General features: G+C 48.3%; 5 protein-coding genes across 5 annotated transcripts; 3 read left to right on the forward strand and 2 right to left on the reverse strand.

Annotated features, from left to right (window-relative positions):
* Nucleotides 1-379: 379 nt before the first annotated feature.
* Nucleotides 380-1729, forward strand: J7337_001294 (uncharacterized protein; the record flags this gene model as incomplete). Its single annotated transcript, XM_044819036.1, has 1 exon — nucleotides 380-1729. One exon carries the CDS (start codon nucleotides 380-382, stop codon nucleotides 1727-1729), a length of 1350 nt encoding a protein of 449 aa, XP_044686738.1.
* A 768-nt stretch (nucleotides 1730-2497) lies between these two features.
* J7337_001295 (uncharacterized protein) lies at nucleotides 2498-4000 on the reverse strand (the record flags this gene model as incomplete). Its single annotated transcript, XM_044819037.1, has 1 exon — nucleotides 2498-4000. One exon carries the CDS (start codon nucleotides 3998-4000, stop codon nucleotides 2498-2500), a length of 1503 nt encoding a protein of 500 aa, XP_044686739.1.
* Nucleotides 4001-6958: 2958 nt separating this feature from the next.
* J7337_001296 (uncharacterized protein) lies at nucleotides 6959-8528 on the reverse strand (the record flags this gene model as incomplete). The annotated part of the gene is made up of 2 exons (XM_044819038.1): nucleotides 6959-8058; nucleotides 8111-8528. 2 exons carry the CDS (start codon nucleotides 8526-8528, stop codon nucleotides 6959-6961), a joined length of 1518 nt encoding a protein of 505 aa, XP_044686740.1.
* Nucleotides 8529-10837: 2309 nt separating this feature from the next.
* J7337_001297 (uncharacterized protein) lies at nucleotides 10838-13422 on the forward strand (the record flags this gene model as incomplete). The annotated part of the gene is made up of 4 exons (XM_044819039.1): nucleotides 10838-10858; nucleotides 10910-11725; nucleotides 11768-12839; nucleotides 12887-13422. 4 exons carry the CDS (start codon nucleotides 10838-10840, stop codon nucleotides 13420-13422), a joined length of 2445 nt encoding a protein of 814 aa, XP_044686741.1.
* Nucleotides 13423-15496: 2074 nt separating this feature from the next.
* J7337_001298 (uncharacterized protein) lies at nucleotides 15497-16725 on the forward strand (the record flags this gene model as incomplete). The annotated part of the gene is made up of 3 exons (XM_044819040.1): nucleotides 15497-15516; nucleotides 15725-15840; nucleotides 15902-16725. The coding sequence occupies 3 exons, from the start codon at nucleotides 15497-15499 to the stop codon at nucleotides 16723-16725; spliced, it is 960 nt and encodes a 319-aa protein (XP_044686742.1).
* Nucleotides 16726-16917: the final 192 nt, after the last annotated feature.

Genomic DNA, 16917 nt, shown 5'->3' on the forward strand with positions numbered 1-16917 from the left:
ACTAGATAAATAGTTAATAAAAGCCCCCAAAGGCAAGCCGCATATTCCTGAAACCTATAAAAAGCTCCAGCAATTTCAGATTGTGAGCCACTTTCTTCCCTCATTATCATCACCACTTACCCAAGGCTATTTAGCCTTGATTTACACAACAACTACACATCACAGAAGCTATTCAACTGCATAAAACTACTCTAGTAAGTATTAGCTATATAGCGCTTTATTCTTTTGTTTCTTTGATTAAGTTTTGTGGCAATATGATGCATCTCTAGATTCCTTATATAGAGTTTCCCCTGAGATCTTCAAACTCCCTTCTCCACTCTCAACCTCCGGGCCATTTACCCCTTTGACCTTACTGACTTCACAATAGCCGACAGAAATCATGCCGTCTGAAACCATTCCTGTCGTCTTCGGGGTAAAGAATTTCCAAGAGGAGATCAAGAACACCAATGACAAGCGTGAGGCTAAGAACCACGTGAAGAGCGTCCTTGAACATTACGACAACATGAAAAACAACATGCCCCAGCTTGCTCTGGACAAGCTTGCCAATTTTCTGTCGACAGAAAATTGGGTAACATGTGTGGCCAAGCCAAGCCAGTACCGACTATATAAAATCTTGAAGGGCCAGGGACGTAAACACCAGAAGCTTCATTTTGGTATGTGGATGGTTGTTTCGGCCATCTGGCCTAATGTCGACGTTGTCATTGGGCTTGCGGATGATATGTCCAAGCACTGGGGAGTACAATTCCCTGGAACGAGACCATGGTTCCCGCCTAGTCTGTCCGATGACACTATTGAAGACAAATGGGAAGGCAATGTTCTTGAGCCTGTTGAAAGGAAGAACGTCAAGAAGGGTAGGAAGAGCGGAGAGCACGAAGAGTCCGGAGACGAAGAAGACAAGTCCAGCGACGAAGAGTCTGACGACAGTGACACCGATAAGAAGGAAGAGAAGCGAAAAGCGGACCTTCTCGAAGAAGCCAATGTGAATTCTATACCCAAGAAACAGAAGAAAGGCGACAAAGCTGTCACTGTCCTGTCCGACGACGAGAGTGAACCAGGCATAGAAACACTTAAACCCGAGGAAATGAAGACACAACTCCTAAAAGCACAGAACGAAATAGCACAGCTGAGAGGCATGTTGAGAGCCGAGACCAAGGACAAGGAGAGATTGGCCAAGGAGAACAACAAGTGGCAGGCCACTGCTCAAGAAAAAATTGCTGCCATGAAGAAAGTGTCCTCCGAAAACAAAGAGCTTGAAGACGACAACGTGAAGAAGGCTCGAGTTATCCAACAGTTCAAAGACGAGTTTCGGCAACAGGAGGACGCTATATCCAACAACAAGGCCAAGAACAGGGAGACTAAGGCTAAGCTTCAGGACATCAGGCTTAAATACGACAACAGTTTGATTGCTCTTGAAGATGCCACTTCTAAACAGGAGGACACCGAGGCTGAACTCAAAAACACTGAATCCAAACTCGAGAAGTCCCGCAGTAGCGAACAGGATCTCCAGCGACAGATCGTAAACTTACAGCAAAGAGTCAGGGGCTGGGAAGTAGCAGCAGGCCAGGCCAACTACGCCAATCCGGCCACTATCAGCCTGTCAATCCATGGAATAGCCACACAGATGGAAGACGGATTCAATCAGGTGAAAAACGCCATGGCAGAACTCGCAAAGAAAGGGCAGGACGGGTTTGATGCTATTACAAAGGAGATGTCTAAAAAGGACAACTGATTGATTGCAGTTTTCACTGTATTGCATGGGGTTCTGATGTTTTCTGATGTTTTCTGATTTTGTTTTCGGGTTTGCCATGGTATAAGACAGAAAACAGACATAGTACATAACGGCAGTAAACAGGTACCACGTATATGCATGAAAATTGCTACGTTCTCCTAAGACAATGATGATACAGGATGATTGATGTGAGAACACTAGAATGAAGAGGCCCATAACATCCCGGAAATAGTGATAATAAAAACGTTGAATCTTTCTTGATATTGCTACCAAATTGTAGTTTATATAAATCTTTCATCATGATGCCACCTTTTCAATCTTCGCCACCATGATGTATTGATGTCCCATCCTGCACAAAGAAAATCCCAGCCATTGGTATATGATAATTTGATACTTTTCCCACACAATCGAAAAAGAAGCCTCGCAGCGCCTATATCACTGCTTGACGTTATATGATGTTCCCTTACCCTGCCCGTGATGATGCTTCCGTTATCAACGCCCATGTAATGCCCACTGCCGCGCTGTGAAAAAAAAAAGGGGGAATCATATTGTAAAGACCAAGCAAGCCCATGAGAGAATCTTGAGATTAAAAAGAAATAAGCAACCTCCCGCGGTTAGTTTTGATGTAAAATGGCGGTAATGTGTGATGAAAAATGGATAGTCATGATCATCATGACATACAATATCAGCATTGCGGTCGTTTTGAGCCGCATGCCTGATCAGCTAAACGAACAATACGTGGGCGACCTTCGAGGGTCACTTCCACGCTTAGTAAACGTATGGTGAGATTCCTCTCCGGACATCAGGGGTTCTGTACCCCTCTCGCCCATGTCGCTCCCAGTCATGAAGACTGGGATGCGGTCGTGGATGAAGCTCGGTTGGATAGTGAGCATCCCGCTCTCCATCCTCCCATCTCTCACTGCGCCACGGTACCCTGTGGTGCTCATCTGCACTTCGACTACGCACCTGGTGTTGATCATGCACACAGGAGGAATGTTCGCGGAAATGTTCCAGATCGGCGTCCATCTCACTGAGTCGCAGGTAGCTATGTCCAACCCAGCGGTCGATGGTATCTGCAATCTGGCGAAAACCCTCGGTATGACCGCCCTCGTGGCGGGCTTTGAGACCACATACCACAAAGAGATAGCTGTGGATCATCTCGTGTAAGAATGTCGAGATGAGAAGCCGCCGGTTGTACTTTGTATCCTGGAGAATAGGTGACGAAAGTACAATGAGTGTCTCGTAACCTCCATCACGGGAACGTCGTACCGCTGTGGTGCCAACAATGTGCGCCTGATACTGCGCGCTTGCAGGGTGACTCCAGTCCCATGCGACTCGGCCAGCAAGGCGGTTGCAGAAGAAAAGTTCATTTGCGGCAGAGAAGATGCTGCGCAATGCGTCGTTGTCCAAGGAGAATTCTGCTGCGCGAGACTTTGGGTTGATGAGCGCTCTTAGAATACGGCCGTGGCGTGAGTCGGTGGTGCGATGCCTTCGACGACTGGAACCAAAGTTGGCAACGTGATCACGGACTAGACGTGCGGCAGCGAGGTCACTCAACAATCCTGGGTCGTTTTCGTCGGCGGCGGGTGATAGACTGGCGAGTGATGGTTGAGTAGTATCAGAGGAGATGGAGAGACCAGATGCTGTGCGCTCCATAGCGCATGCGTCGGCGACGGGAGCGGGCGCCGGAGTTGGTGCCGGAGCTGGACCGGAAGGGCCGAATACATGTCCCGGCCGGGATTCGGGAGCTGGACCGAAGGCGGCATCGATAGAGGGGAAATCGGGTCCTTCTGGAGTTGGTGAACGTTCGCGAATGACGAGAAATGAGAGGTTCTTGACGGGAGCTGAGTCAGGTCGATGGATCAATGGAGGATAGTGCTCAATATCTTGGTTGTAGAAGAATTCGTCCTCATGATCAAAAGGGTGATTGTGTGGATATGCTTTGTTGATGATGTGAACTCCAGAATGGAATGCCGGTTGTGGTTGTGGGTAATAAGGTAATGCATGATCTGACGAAGCATAACCACTTGGTGTAGCTGCAGCTGCAGCTGCAGAGACAGAGATGGGTGTATGGTCGTAGGCGTCGTAGGGAAGCTCATCAGCGAACCTGTTCCTTTTGGTATCAAAAGTGAAGCCATCGCCGCCTTCGGAGACGCTCACTCGCCTTTTACCACCCACATAGTAGGGACCCCGGCCAGTAGCAGTGGCGGTAGCGGCAACAGTAGCGGTAACACCAAGCGGACGACCCCCGTCAACCACCCAAAAGGCCATGGGACATGCTCATCGACCTGAGCCGGGGGTGGGTGGGTGATTTTTTGTTGGGAATTGATAAGCGTAGAGAGAGAGAGAGGATCACATAGGGTGTTACAGTATGTGATTCTCCGAGAAGCTTGGACAATTTCGAGATGATTTTTGCAGGTGAAAGAAGAGAGTTTGAATTGGAGGATCGATGTCGGTGAGTCCGATGGACGGTCTTGGGGTGGCGGATTTGACGAGACGAGACGGAGACGACGCGTGAGCAGTCCAGTCCAGTTGAGTTGCAGCGCTCCAGCTGTCTGTCACAGTCGCAGTAGCAGCCCAAGGAGCCCAGTTAATGAGGAGAAGGACTAGGGGCGGTCGGGTAGGAATTGGATCCGAAGAATGGAGAAGAGACGAGATAACAAAGAGGGAAAAGATAAAACAAACTAGAAACAGAAGAGATGATGATAATAATAATAATGGAAAAGTCTATGTTGAGAAATGCATTCAAGGATCGAGAAATTCGATGGTCTCAGACCCCAAGCTTGACCTGACCGTAAGTTCTTTGTGGTAACCTCCCATCTGATACGAGACAGTTACAGCTACAGCAGAACAGAGCACAGCACAGCACAGCGCAGCAACCTCAGCTCAGCTGCTGCAATCGCGGGACGAGCCAGGACCAAATATGATGGAATGGAATGGACCCCATCCACTAACTTATCTCGTTTTCAGGGCGATCGATTAGTTGGTTTTAGTCCCGTTGCTGTTAAACGTCGGTCGCCAACTGACAGGGCCTAGCAGTACAGGGGGGCCACACACCCCTGTCGGCCTCATCACAGCCCACAGCAGGTGTCTTTTGTGCTGGGGAATCCTTGTCTCTGGTGGTTTGTGAGGCGCTGTAGGAGGTTCAATTGATTCGAGATCGGATGTGGTGGGAGGCAGCATGGATGACAATGACACGACAACTGTGAGATGGACCGTTCTGTGGATTTAAGAGGCGCCTCACTTCAACTACTGGATGATTACAGAATGCCTTTATGAGATTCATTGACATCCATTTACGGATACAACAGCCATCAATTACTTGCGGTTAGACTGAGGAACCCTGCCTTGCTACTTGAGATTGCTTCCATCTTCCGTTCCGTCGCCCAACCCTCAACTGGCATGGCGTCCTCTACACCTTGGCTGTGTCTGTGTTTTATTTCTATTTCTATATAGCGGTGTAATTGCATTCGCCCGATCTTTTCTTGTTTTCTCTACACTACAGTCACTGTGTCACGATAGTTTCTCACACCAAGTATACAGTACGTAGTAGTCAAGCCCCTTTCCCTTCAGTCGGACGAGATGTGCCCGTCCTTTCTATAAAAAGGAAAACCCGGCCGAAACAGTCGGACTGACTCTGATCTTCCCCTAGGGATTTTCCCATTGAGTTTCCGAATCCAGGGCAGCAGCAGATCAGCCACTGTCGATTACTTGAGGCCTCTTCTCCAATGAATATCTGGTTCTTGGCATGATAGACAACGGCACATGAGCTTAAGAACCAATACCAAGACCAAGACCGAGACCAAGACCTGGCTGGAGCTTCATCGTCTAGCTTGGGAGCAGGCTTCCTTAGCAAGGCGAACCTAAACACCAGGCACTCACTCACTGACTGTCAAGCTGACAACGCACCATGGTTATCTCCACTACCAAGTCCACTTCCCGTCAAGGGTTGACGAGCACCGCGTGTCCGAGGCCGGGATACCCTTTTGGATCTGGCTGCAATCATGCGTGTACGAGCAATTGGTTATGGCAGAGATCCATCCGTACTTCACAGGGCTTACTGCCTACCCCTATTGGCGATGCCCATTGAGGCTCATACGTGGTTTCTCTAATGTCGATAATGTCGAGATCCCAATACAGTATTGAGGCCTTCTAACTTGTCCCGATAAGCAACAGAATCTGCCGTCTTGACCTGTCCGTAAGCGCTCACTCTGCCGAGACCCTCATTGGCCAGGGGGTGTAGATCCCTGCCTGCGATTGGTTGCCCTGGTTTTCTTGAACTTCATGTCAATCGATGCTTTTCCTTTCCCTGACATTTCTGGGAAGTCTACTCGTTCCAAGTTTTGCAAATACATACACAGAAGAAGCGGTAATTAATGAGACACCAGGGTTCTGTTTGAAGCACGGGCTCTGCAATCAAGCCGCTGTCGTAACTTGAGATCTGTGAGTGCGAGTGACAGCTTGGAGTATGACATGCCATGCCAGGCTAGCTTGGTTCTTTGATACTGACTGCCAGGGATATCGTGGACTTCATCCACGGTCTACACCGTAGAACTGCCGTGCTTCTGGTTTCGTCTCATCTGTCTCTCAGCCTCAGCTTGACTCTTGAACTTGGATCGTGCTCTAAGCACGGTGATTTAACACTCCACTTCTTCTAGTAACACCGTACAAGCAAGATCGGTCTCGTAAATACAGATTCAGGGCAGCCCTCTCATCAAGTTCGATCAAGACAATCTACAGTCCATCATCATCGACATCAGCTTCGCCTAATTCTGACTACAACCACAACACTAATGTCTTGCTTGCATAAATCAGCCCTCATCATCTTGCACCCGGATGCAAGCATCCTTTTCCTGTGTAGTATGCCGATGTTACTAGCTTTATGCTTGTTAGTTTTGCTCATCATTCATTCCTAGTGCCCGCTCAACTACTATATCCACCAATTCTTCGCCACGCGCCTTATTATTCAGTATTCACCAACGTTTCGACCCCGAAAGACCCTTTCTCCACCGACGATCACTATGTCTCGTGATGGTGCTATCGTGCGGCGGCACTCACTCATAGTCAAAAGATTGAGTTATTTTTCTATCTACCGGGATTACTAATTTCTTTTGTTAGAGCCCCCTTTTCATCCTAAATTCGTAGCTCGACAGATCCTCTCCATATTTCGCAATGTCGCCGAAAGCCTCCCCATTATCGCCCTCTGAGATCCAATCGCCCTCTTTTTTATTATAACCCAAGTCCTTGAACAAACCTAGCATCATCGGCCTGCTTCTCCAGTGCTTCCCGCATCCTCTGAGAATATTGCTGGCGCTGACGCTCATCTGCCGCGACCTGCTTGTTCTTCTCCTGGAAATCGTCGGGCGTGAACAAGGTGTCTCCCGTGAAACTAACCATACCAAGCTTATCTCCTGTCCAGAAGATGACATTGTCTTCGTTTGGCCGGTCACGATCTTGCCTTGTCCTGGTGGATAAGATCTTCCTTGCGAGATCGTCGGACCCTGGCATGGAATCGAAGAGTGATGCTTGAGTGGGCGCGTCACTGTGACCAACCTTGATCCGACGGCACTCGGTATATCCGTCCCTTTCAAACCACTTAATCTGCCCGGCCCCATCTGAGAATGCAACCTTCGTTCCGTGGTTGATCACCGACAGAATGATGGATGAAGCTGCAGTATATCGGTTCTTCATAGTTGAGTTCTGCTGCATTGGCCCGTCACTTGACAGGTCGACAGCGTCCAGGCCATATACCTCGAGCGAGCCCTTGGTCTTGTACTCTCCGCCTGCGATTAGAGTTCTGCCGCTACCGGCTGTCTTGCACTCATGGACCCTCTCAGCTGTGAGTTCTCCACGACGTCTTACTTCATGGTCCAACGTGGAGAATGGATAAGGCAGTGCCGCCAGACTGGACAGCCTTGAGCCCGAGTAAATGGACCCCACGATCTTTGGGAAGTGGCGCCTATCGTAATGAAGAATATTGGAGAACCTGCCCGCCACGTAAATGTCGTCCGACACTGCACTATCGCCGGCTGGTCTTGGTAGGTGTAGGATGCTCGTTGGCGTTGGCTGAGACAATGAGGCGTACGGCGGCAATGGATTCGGATCAAAGATTCCCTTGAAAGGATTTTCCTGCTCCCCGGGGATATCTAGCCTCTCCACGACATCTCCATGGAATTGTGATGGCGCCCTGAAGTCTTGAAGATGAATACCCAATGAGGTGCCGACAGTCATTGGGATACCATCCTGGATCTGGGATAACGTTGTGATTGACCACTCGAAAGAGTGCCGGTTTACAACTTCAAGGCGGCTGAGATCGACTTCGATGAGATCTACAATTGCAGTTATTAGTGAGGCACAGTCGATTATCGTTTCGGCACTTACGACTCTGCACAGCAAAGACAGCCCTGTTGTTGCTGTTATTAACACTGACGCATTCAGTGACACCCGTGTCGATCTTTTTGGACCGCCTCGTGTTCTGATCTCCGCGGCCGTCGAAGAATAGGATGTCTGGTTTACTGGTCGCGACAATGCCCCCTCGTTTGCCCCTTGTGCCATTGACGTCCCAAAGGCATACAGACCCGTCATCGAGAGGTGAGACAGCCATCAAACTGCCAATGCCATCATCGCCTTTGTTAGGGCTGAATAGGGCCATACCTCTGACCTCGATGAAATGCTCCATAGTGCCTTGTTTCAGGCGTGGCATCTCAAGCCAGTTGATAGCCGACGGTCCCTGACGCTGGATGTATTCGTTATACCACGAGACATGCTCGTCAGGAAAAGCCGGGTCCCAGTTTGCCATGTCTTGGAGGAATTGATAATGGCGTTTGTCAAATCGACATGAATCATCTTGGGCCAGTAGAGAACCATTTTCGTCTTCAGCTTCTGTGGCATTACTTAAAGATGACTCGGGTAGAGATGCAAAGACCTTTCTGCGATTTCGAAGAAAGGCATACCATGATGAGCGCTCAAAACAGTGATGTTTCCACAATTCATCGTCAAGGACGACTTCTCTAAAATTTCGTGAAACAAGTTGAAGTTTGGGTAATTGATGAGGCTCAAGGTCTGATGAAGCAAAAATACACGTGGTCAGTAAGGCAATTGGAATTGATTATGGAACGGTAATGGAGGTTTATGCGATAGCGGGGTACTGAGGGATAAGAATTAAGGCGTAAGGCAAGGTAAGCTGGGTTCAACTCACAGCACAAGATCTGAAGGAGGATCTCATGGGGGAGCTCGTCCCAGTGACTCGAAGTTTGTGCGCAGAATGTCATTGTCATTGTTATTGTCCTAGTATGACCCTCGAGAAACCCAATGAGCCAAACGTTAGAGTAGTTGATAAAGTAGAGTTGAACAGAGAGAGAGAGCTAGAGAGCTGCTTCGGTTGGTCTGTTGGTTGGTAAGTTAGTCGTGGATTCGATTCGACTCGATCGCCACGCTGATTTGCGATTCCTAAACCAAAGTGTGGAGTGGCCAGACGGGAAGCGAGCTTGGCAAAGCTTGTACTGTAGTTAAATACTGGAGTAAGTATTTCTCGAGATAGATGGCTTCAGTGGGGGGGTCGCAGTAAAGTCGTCTTGTTAGTGCTGCGACATTAACAATGACAGGTACAACTTGGGTTGGGTTGGGTCAGGATCGGGTTGTATCTGATGCGAAAGGGAGCGAGCGGGCGGGTCGAGCTCGGGTCAGAGGGTCCAAGGTCGAGACTCGAGAAGGGGTTGGAAGGATTGACAATGGACATTGTGACAACCTTGACTTGACATTGGCTCGACATTGATTGACTGGGATTGTCGCGATAAGCGATCGGACGAACCGGCAGTTAGAAAAAGGCACCTTACGCCTATTCTGACGCCCAATGTCTTAACTAACCGGCCATGAATGTGTCAACTGCACGGAAGAGCCTCCAATTGGAGGGTTTTCGAGGAGCCAATCTCGATCTAGACCAAGTCAGGGTATGCACAGTCTTGACCAGCAGAAGGGAAATGTTCTATAATTGGGCAATAACTTTACGCAAATCGTCCAAGGTTAGAAATAACATGCTTGGTATTATAAGCTCAGGAGAGTTTTTATAGACTACCTTAGCTCACCTTAGGTAGTCTAACTTTGTCATGTTACTAAAAAGAAGTGATCCGTATTGCTCCTCAACGACCACCTATTTCAAAAACTGAGACGACTAGTCACTTGCTATAATTGACATAAAAAAAGAACTTGCACTTTGGATAGCATGAGAATTTAAGCCAACATCAACAAGAAGGAATCCTTCATCCTGACGTCAAGTGCAGACAGGCAATCTCAAACCACGCCTATAAGCACCTCAACACCTTGGCCAGTACACGAGGTATCGAAGCTACCAGAATTCAAATAGCCCAGACTATATCAATTATCAATCAAAGACAGATTAGCAGATTGCAATAAAATAATCGGTCGTGCTTAAGTGGTGATATTGTTTGTTGAGTTGATGCTGAGTTTAAGCAGAACATCCTTCAACATCTTGAGTCATCTGACAACTGCAAGGCTTCTATTCCCCTCAGTTTCAACTAAAATGATTCTTCTCTCATATAAATAAAGAAAGAGAGCTCATAAAAACCCTTGGCTAATCCCTGAAATACCGTTGAGCGTACTCTGATTCCTGGCAGCTGTTGGCACTGCTCCCATCAAAATGCTGCCACACCTCATCCTTCCAACGTGAATCCTCCGAGCCCTCCAACCTCCCGTTTTATTCACTGCCTCGAGCATGACGAGTTTGGTGCCTCAGTCAACATCTTTAGCCCAGGCGGGGGAAATCTCTTCGCTATAGTGAGCGCAGTCGTCCGTCCCATCACCTCTCAATTATCAAGCTCTTCGACCCGTCATGATAAACACCGTTTCACGCACACGCCAAAAGCCAACGCTGCTCGAACCAGACAGTCCGTTGTAATAGCACTGCGCGTTCTGAAACTATTTGTTGATCAGTTCAAGAATATCTCGGTCTACTTTGAATTCACATCACTCACATCGAAGATCTCTCAGGCTCCTCTCTTTTCTGTGCCTCACTTCACTTGATCTTATCGCACCCTCATACATTCAAAGCTTTGTTCTCTCTATATGCTTGAAGCCCCTTCGAGCTTCAACATGAAACCGCTATCCGAAAACGTAAGTAACACATTCTCTCACTTACAAACACTCAATCACTAATGTCAACAGTCGCTTCCATACACTGAGAGCGACAATTCGGCCCGAGATACGCGTCACGGGCGTAACACCACCTCTTCTTCCATCTCATGTCATTCGGATCCTTTTGCGATATCTGGAATTGAGGTTGATGATGGTGTTCAGCTACGCGACTTCTCATCTCCCGGTCCTGTCATGTCTCGCTGCATGAGCTCAGACCAAACTAGATTTGTCGCTGAGCGTCCATCACGACTCAATAATGAGGAAGCTGGCCTCGCTGTGCCAAAGATCAATGAGCCTTTAGGTGATGATCATGCACATTCCGAATGGGAAACAGTCGCCGGAGAGGACGCGTTTGAAAGTCATGCCGAATCTTCAAATCGACTGCTGAAACGTCGAGGCAACTTCAATTTCGAGAACAAACAGCAGAGCCAGTCTCATCCGAATCAAAATCTCTGGGTACCGCAAACGCACAACTTTGAGTTCGTCTCACCTGGCGACCCGTCCGTGCGAAATGTGCCGAGATCAGCTCCCCGTTTGCACTCGTTTCACTCCGCGTCCAGCTTCTACAGCGAATCACCTCGCAACAAAGACCCAGACACTTGCGCCCCCTGCGATCCCGAGAATCATGCACATAACACACTCGGAAGGTACTCTCGTGCCTCATCCGACAGCGATGAAGACCCCTTCAAGTATGACACAGATGCTTACTCGGGCTTTCTACGTTCATCGGCAGAGCGAGAAGTCAGTAATGCGCTGCACCGAGCCGGCTTAGCCATCTCCTCAAAGGAAACACTCCCGCGACCTGCTGATGGAAGCTTTCCCGTCGCTTCACAGAGAGTTGCTCCGGTTGCATCCTTTTACAATGCTGCGGCTATTTGTTCGACTTAGAATGTCGACGAAGAGGTCAAAGTTCCTGTTCATCGGGAGGAAAAAGCGATTCGCCGTGTCCCCGTCCCTGATAGACGACTACAAGGTGAAATCGCTTCTCTTGTCAAGAACCGACCTCTCACGGGTACGGAGGGTGATTGGCAGACTGTCACGACCGAGCATGCCTTCGACTCAATGCAGCAAGACTATCACGACAGCATTGCAAAGGGAACTGGAAGCAGTGTCGCTGATGTATCCGACGTGACAGAGCGTGAAATCCATCCTCGCTCTTACGGATCGAGAGACAGAATCATTCGACATCCTCCTGGTACCAACAAATACGGCTCATACCGTGTTCGCACCGACAGAGGAACGAAACTCCCTGTATCTGTCCCCCAGTATGGTGATGGTCCTGGAACTTATGCCTCCAACACAACTCGCGGCTTTTCTCAGGCCAAGTCACGATTACCTGAATCTGCCGCTCGTTTCTCAAGTCTATTCCGCAGGGAGCCATCTGAGCAGATGCCCAGCCATGAGAACATCCTCCTCTCAGACCTGCCTCCCAAGAGAGGCAGCTATCAGAGCCTCGACTCGGACGCAGCTCCTCATGGAAACGCCAAAACCGATGAAGCGATTTCGCCAGACGGCGAAAGGTACTTCGGCTTCAGTTGGAATAGAATCCGAAAGAATCTTGGTCGTGATCCTCCCAAAACCCCCCTGACTATTTTTGACAAGCCACTGTACAAAAGACGATTCCAGGAGTCTAATTCGGACAAACCAGCACATGTTCCTCATGATGATTTTCTGTCCAAGATTCCTCGTCTTCCGTTTCCTCTTGTCAGTCTCCCTGAGGCTGCGATGCTGCAGCAGTTCAAGCGACAGAGAGGTGAAGAGGATCACAGTCAGAGTGCAGGCAACTTTGGGGCCAGGGGAAGGTCGAACACGATCAGCACTACAAACTCTCCTCCTCTCCCAAAAACTCCTTCTCCTCCAAAGAGAAGCTTCTGGCCCTCGTCCAGGAGTGACGATGTCACGCGACCTGCCCGTATTCTTCACCTTCATCGACTGCCTCAGGCGCATCGTCCTCGTGATTGTAAGTTGCAACGCTTTCATTTGTGAACATAACTGACAGGGTTATAGCGAATGAGAGAGTTACTGATATGCTGGTCTCATCCTCTGCTATCCTCGACACTCCCCCTCCTACCGACCCAAAGTCAAGCACTCACCGTGTGTGGTATCGAAACTTCCAACCAAGCATTTCTATCTCTCGCACTGGACCCCATACTCCTGGCTTCTCCACCAGCGTCAATAGTCGACGCGTCGGTCATTGCCAATCTGAGTTTGATCCCCTTGCCGACAGCCCCTTCACTCAGAGGGAGGCTCGCCTCATCGAGGAGGCCCGCGAGGATATTCGTATCCATCGCCAGCATGCTGACATGGTCGCCCAACGTGGAAAGCGAATGTTCATGTGGGTCATGATACTCACTCTCTTCTTCCCCTTCATCGGGCCTATAGTGCTCTACGGCAAGCTCAACTCGACTATATCGTGGTACACCCACGGAGAAATGCAGTGCCTTACCAAGGACCAGCGCGGTACTCTCAAGCAGCAACTTCTAGTCGAGGCTGTTGTCTATCCCGTCATCATCATCGCCCTTTCGGTGCACTACTCTGTTTGACGGCCCAAATCGGAATTGCTCATGGCTCGGTGGATTTTGGGATCGATTTTAGATGTATTTGGGAACGTCAGCGTATTTGGCAAGGTAGTGGTATACTCACCGTGATGGGGTGAGGAATGATTGGGACTTAGGCATGAGTGTCTGGAGACATGCCGGGTTTTGTGGTCTTTTGGCTTCTATACTGGTTGATGGTTTACACCGTTTCATATTCACCGAAAGCAACATGCTTGGGAAGACCAGTTTACTCGAAAAGAAGTCTTATTTATCGCACTACATTTGGAACTGCTCAAAATATAGTCATACATTAAAGTCGCCCTTGGTAATTAGTGAGTTACGTGCCGTGTTGTTGAACTTACACACGAAAGCAGTTATGGTCAGAAATCGCTGCCAATCATCCGTTAATTTCACCATTAAGAGCATAGCCCTTTGGGGGTCCCAATGAGGCCACTAAGGAATCTTCACTTAATATGCCACCTGTGAACTGTGATAAAACAAGTGATTGTGACATGTGCGGCAATATGACAGGTCTCTATTCTTAAATCACCATCATGACATCTGAAATCTCAGCTCGGCCATTCCTCTCCTCTTAAGAGAAGTGGTCTTTGGCTGGTCGAGAGCCCATAGACTCATAGCACCAAGCCTCAGTACCATCTCACTCCATTACACTGAATCCATCATGCTGCTTTCATACTCATCAACGCAGCCACTTTCTTCCTTCAGACTTATTTCTTGCCAGAGCCGGACGAGTGAGTGTAGCCATGGGGAGACGTGTAGGTTGAGCTACCTTGGCCATCGTTGTGGTACGTGCTTCCATTGGGGTTGGAGTAATAGTAGGAGCCATCCCTGGATAGAATGTTAGCACTTGAAATGTATCTTGGTCAGTTCACACCTACGTGTTGGAGTAATGATAAGAGTTCGAGTTGGAGGCACTAGAACCGTAGTCTCGAGCGCAATAATGGTGGCCCTGAGATGTTAGCAGTGACAGATAGGTGTGTAGATGATGGGCCTGACCTGGCTGTTGGTGCCAGAGCTCTTGGTGGTGTAGTCCTTGGGCATGTTTCCTCGTTTGAGGAACAAGGAGATGGAAGTGGTTTTGTTACTCCGAGGTTCTTGTGAGAGCCGGTATCGAAAGTGAAAGTTCAAAAGAGCTTCAGTCCCGGGGAAGGGGGCCTTTTATGGTGAGGGGGAATCGTCCCAAACGATGCCATGCCATATTCACAACCATGTTTAGTTATCTCTTATGATGATTTCATGGTGGTTTGCCTATTGCAACAATAGCTCAAAACAACCTAGTTATCAGAAGGATATTGCTAGTGTGGTACGGAGTGCAAAGTGGGTTCTATATAGAGCATCAAGCACAAACGACACCGCGCGAGATATCCAACATAATGAGTCAAGTTATTCTGTCCTTTATACTTCAATATAGTCATAACTTAGACTAAGTTATCATAGACCCTAAATGATAATTAAAATTGGACTATATTTATTTCCTATCACGATACAGGTCTCGTGGAAGAAAGGCTTCTTACCTCCCCACTGTGGCAGGTTGAGCAAGCCGTAGGAGTGTTGCTTCATTGCGGTTACGAAAAACTCTATGACAAATTTTCGTTTCTTCATGATATCATTGCTTCAAACCATTCCTGGAAACTTGTGGTTTATGTGTGCTTACTGTCAAACCGGAAACTCCGGTCTGACCTGGGTTTGTAATATGCATAGGGTAGGTTAGCATTTGCGACGTCGAACTTGGCAGTTGAGACACAAACAATATTGTCTTATTGGCCTTTCCCTCGTACATCCCGCATAAAGTATGCGGTTAGGTCATCTTAGCAGTAGTTCTGTGTTGTTGTATTTAATTTGTTCGGAGTGTACTTTCACGCCGTATGTGTAAGTGACGAAGATGTGCTGCAACCTGCTTCCTTGGAACCGCCACAAGATTCTGGATTACACACATTTATAAAGTGAGCAACCCTGCTCCTTTTCCGGTCGAAATTTGAAACATCCATCAAACAATAAGAAACTTATTCACTGAACCAAACACTTCGTCTCATACAACTTAACAGTAGTCAATACCGCGATGGCACCTAAAATTTTGCTGTAAGTGCCAATCACACATCACTTTCTATAATATGTGGTCAGTGAGGAAACTAACCTGTCTCTCTAGTACTGGAGTCACTGGTAGGTATTGTCCTTTGAGCGGAACTTGTCCAAACTGACGGTTGCCAACAGGCTTCGTTGGAGGTACTGCCTTTTCCAAAATACACGATGCCCACCCGAATTATGACTATACCCTATATATCCGTAGCGAAGATCGTGCCAAGATCATCTCGAAGAAGTATCCCAATGTCAAATTCGTGTATGGAGACCTCGCGAGCACCGATGTGATTGAGAAGGCGGCGTCTGAAGCTGACGTGGTTGTTCGTAAGTTCAACATACCTTACCTCAAGAATATAGGACAACTATGACTTACAACTGCGAAAAGATACGGCAGAATCTGCAGACTCGCTCCAAGCGGCAAAAGCAATTGCGAGAGGGCTTGCCTCTGGTCATTCAAAGGAAAAACCGGGATACTACATCCATCTTTCGGGAGCAGGTATCCTGACCTGGTATGATCTCAAGAATCAACGCTACGGTGAACCACCTCTACCAGAGCAGAGTTACCATGACATCAACGACATTGATCGTATTTTAAACCTTCCTGATGAAGCGATCCACAAGGATGTTGACAATGCTGTCCAGAGTATTGACTCAGACATCGTCAAGTTCCTCATTGTATCACCCGGTGTTATCCACGGAACTGGTCTTGGGTTGTTCAACAAGACTAGCATGACAGTTCCAGGCTTGGCTCGAGCAACATTTGAACTTGGCTACACACCTTTCGTTGGAGCCGGACAGGCAAAATGGGACTACGTTCATGTAGAGGACCTCGCAGAATTTTTCAACAAAGCTATCGAAGCAACCCAGGATTCCTCCACGAGAGAAGACCCTGAAGTATGGGGTAAGAAAGGGTACTACTTTGTCAGTGGCGGTGAACACCAATGGAAAGACCTCGCAACCTGGGTCGCCGACGAGGTTCATCGTCAAGGATATATACCCGAGTCTAGGACTCAGTCCGTTACATTTGAAGATGTGATAAAAAATGGGCATAAAGCTGGAATTGCGTGGGCCGTCAACTCGAGGGGAAAATCGGAGAGAGCGAGGAAGTTTCTGGGATGGGAGCCCCAAGCCCCGTCTCTCAAAGACACAGTTTCTGATTCTGTGACTTGGGAGGCTGAGATTCTCGATCTGAAGCCTAAGTACAAATGAGACGTAGGACGGCCAATGATTGATTGTAACTTGGCACTGAATCTTGGAGCAACAGTTTCTTAGCATCTGTGGGCTGGATGGTGTCTGCGCAGGTGTCATTGACCTGCCACTTTCATTCTGGGACATATGAAGCTATCCGCGGCATTGATGCAGATATATTTACAATTCACGTATTATACTCGAGAATGATTT

Source organism: Fusarium musae, chromosome 1, assembly GCF_019915245.1.
Source record: "Fusarium musae strain F31 chromosome 1, whole genome shotgun sequence".
Lineage (NCBI taxonomy): Eukaryota > Fungi > Ascomycota > Sordariomycetes > Hypocreales > Nectriaceae > Fusarium > Fusarium musae.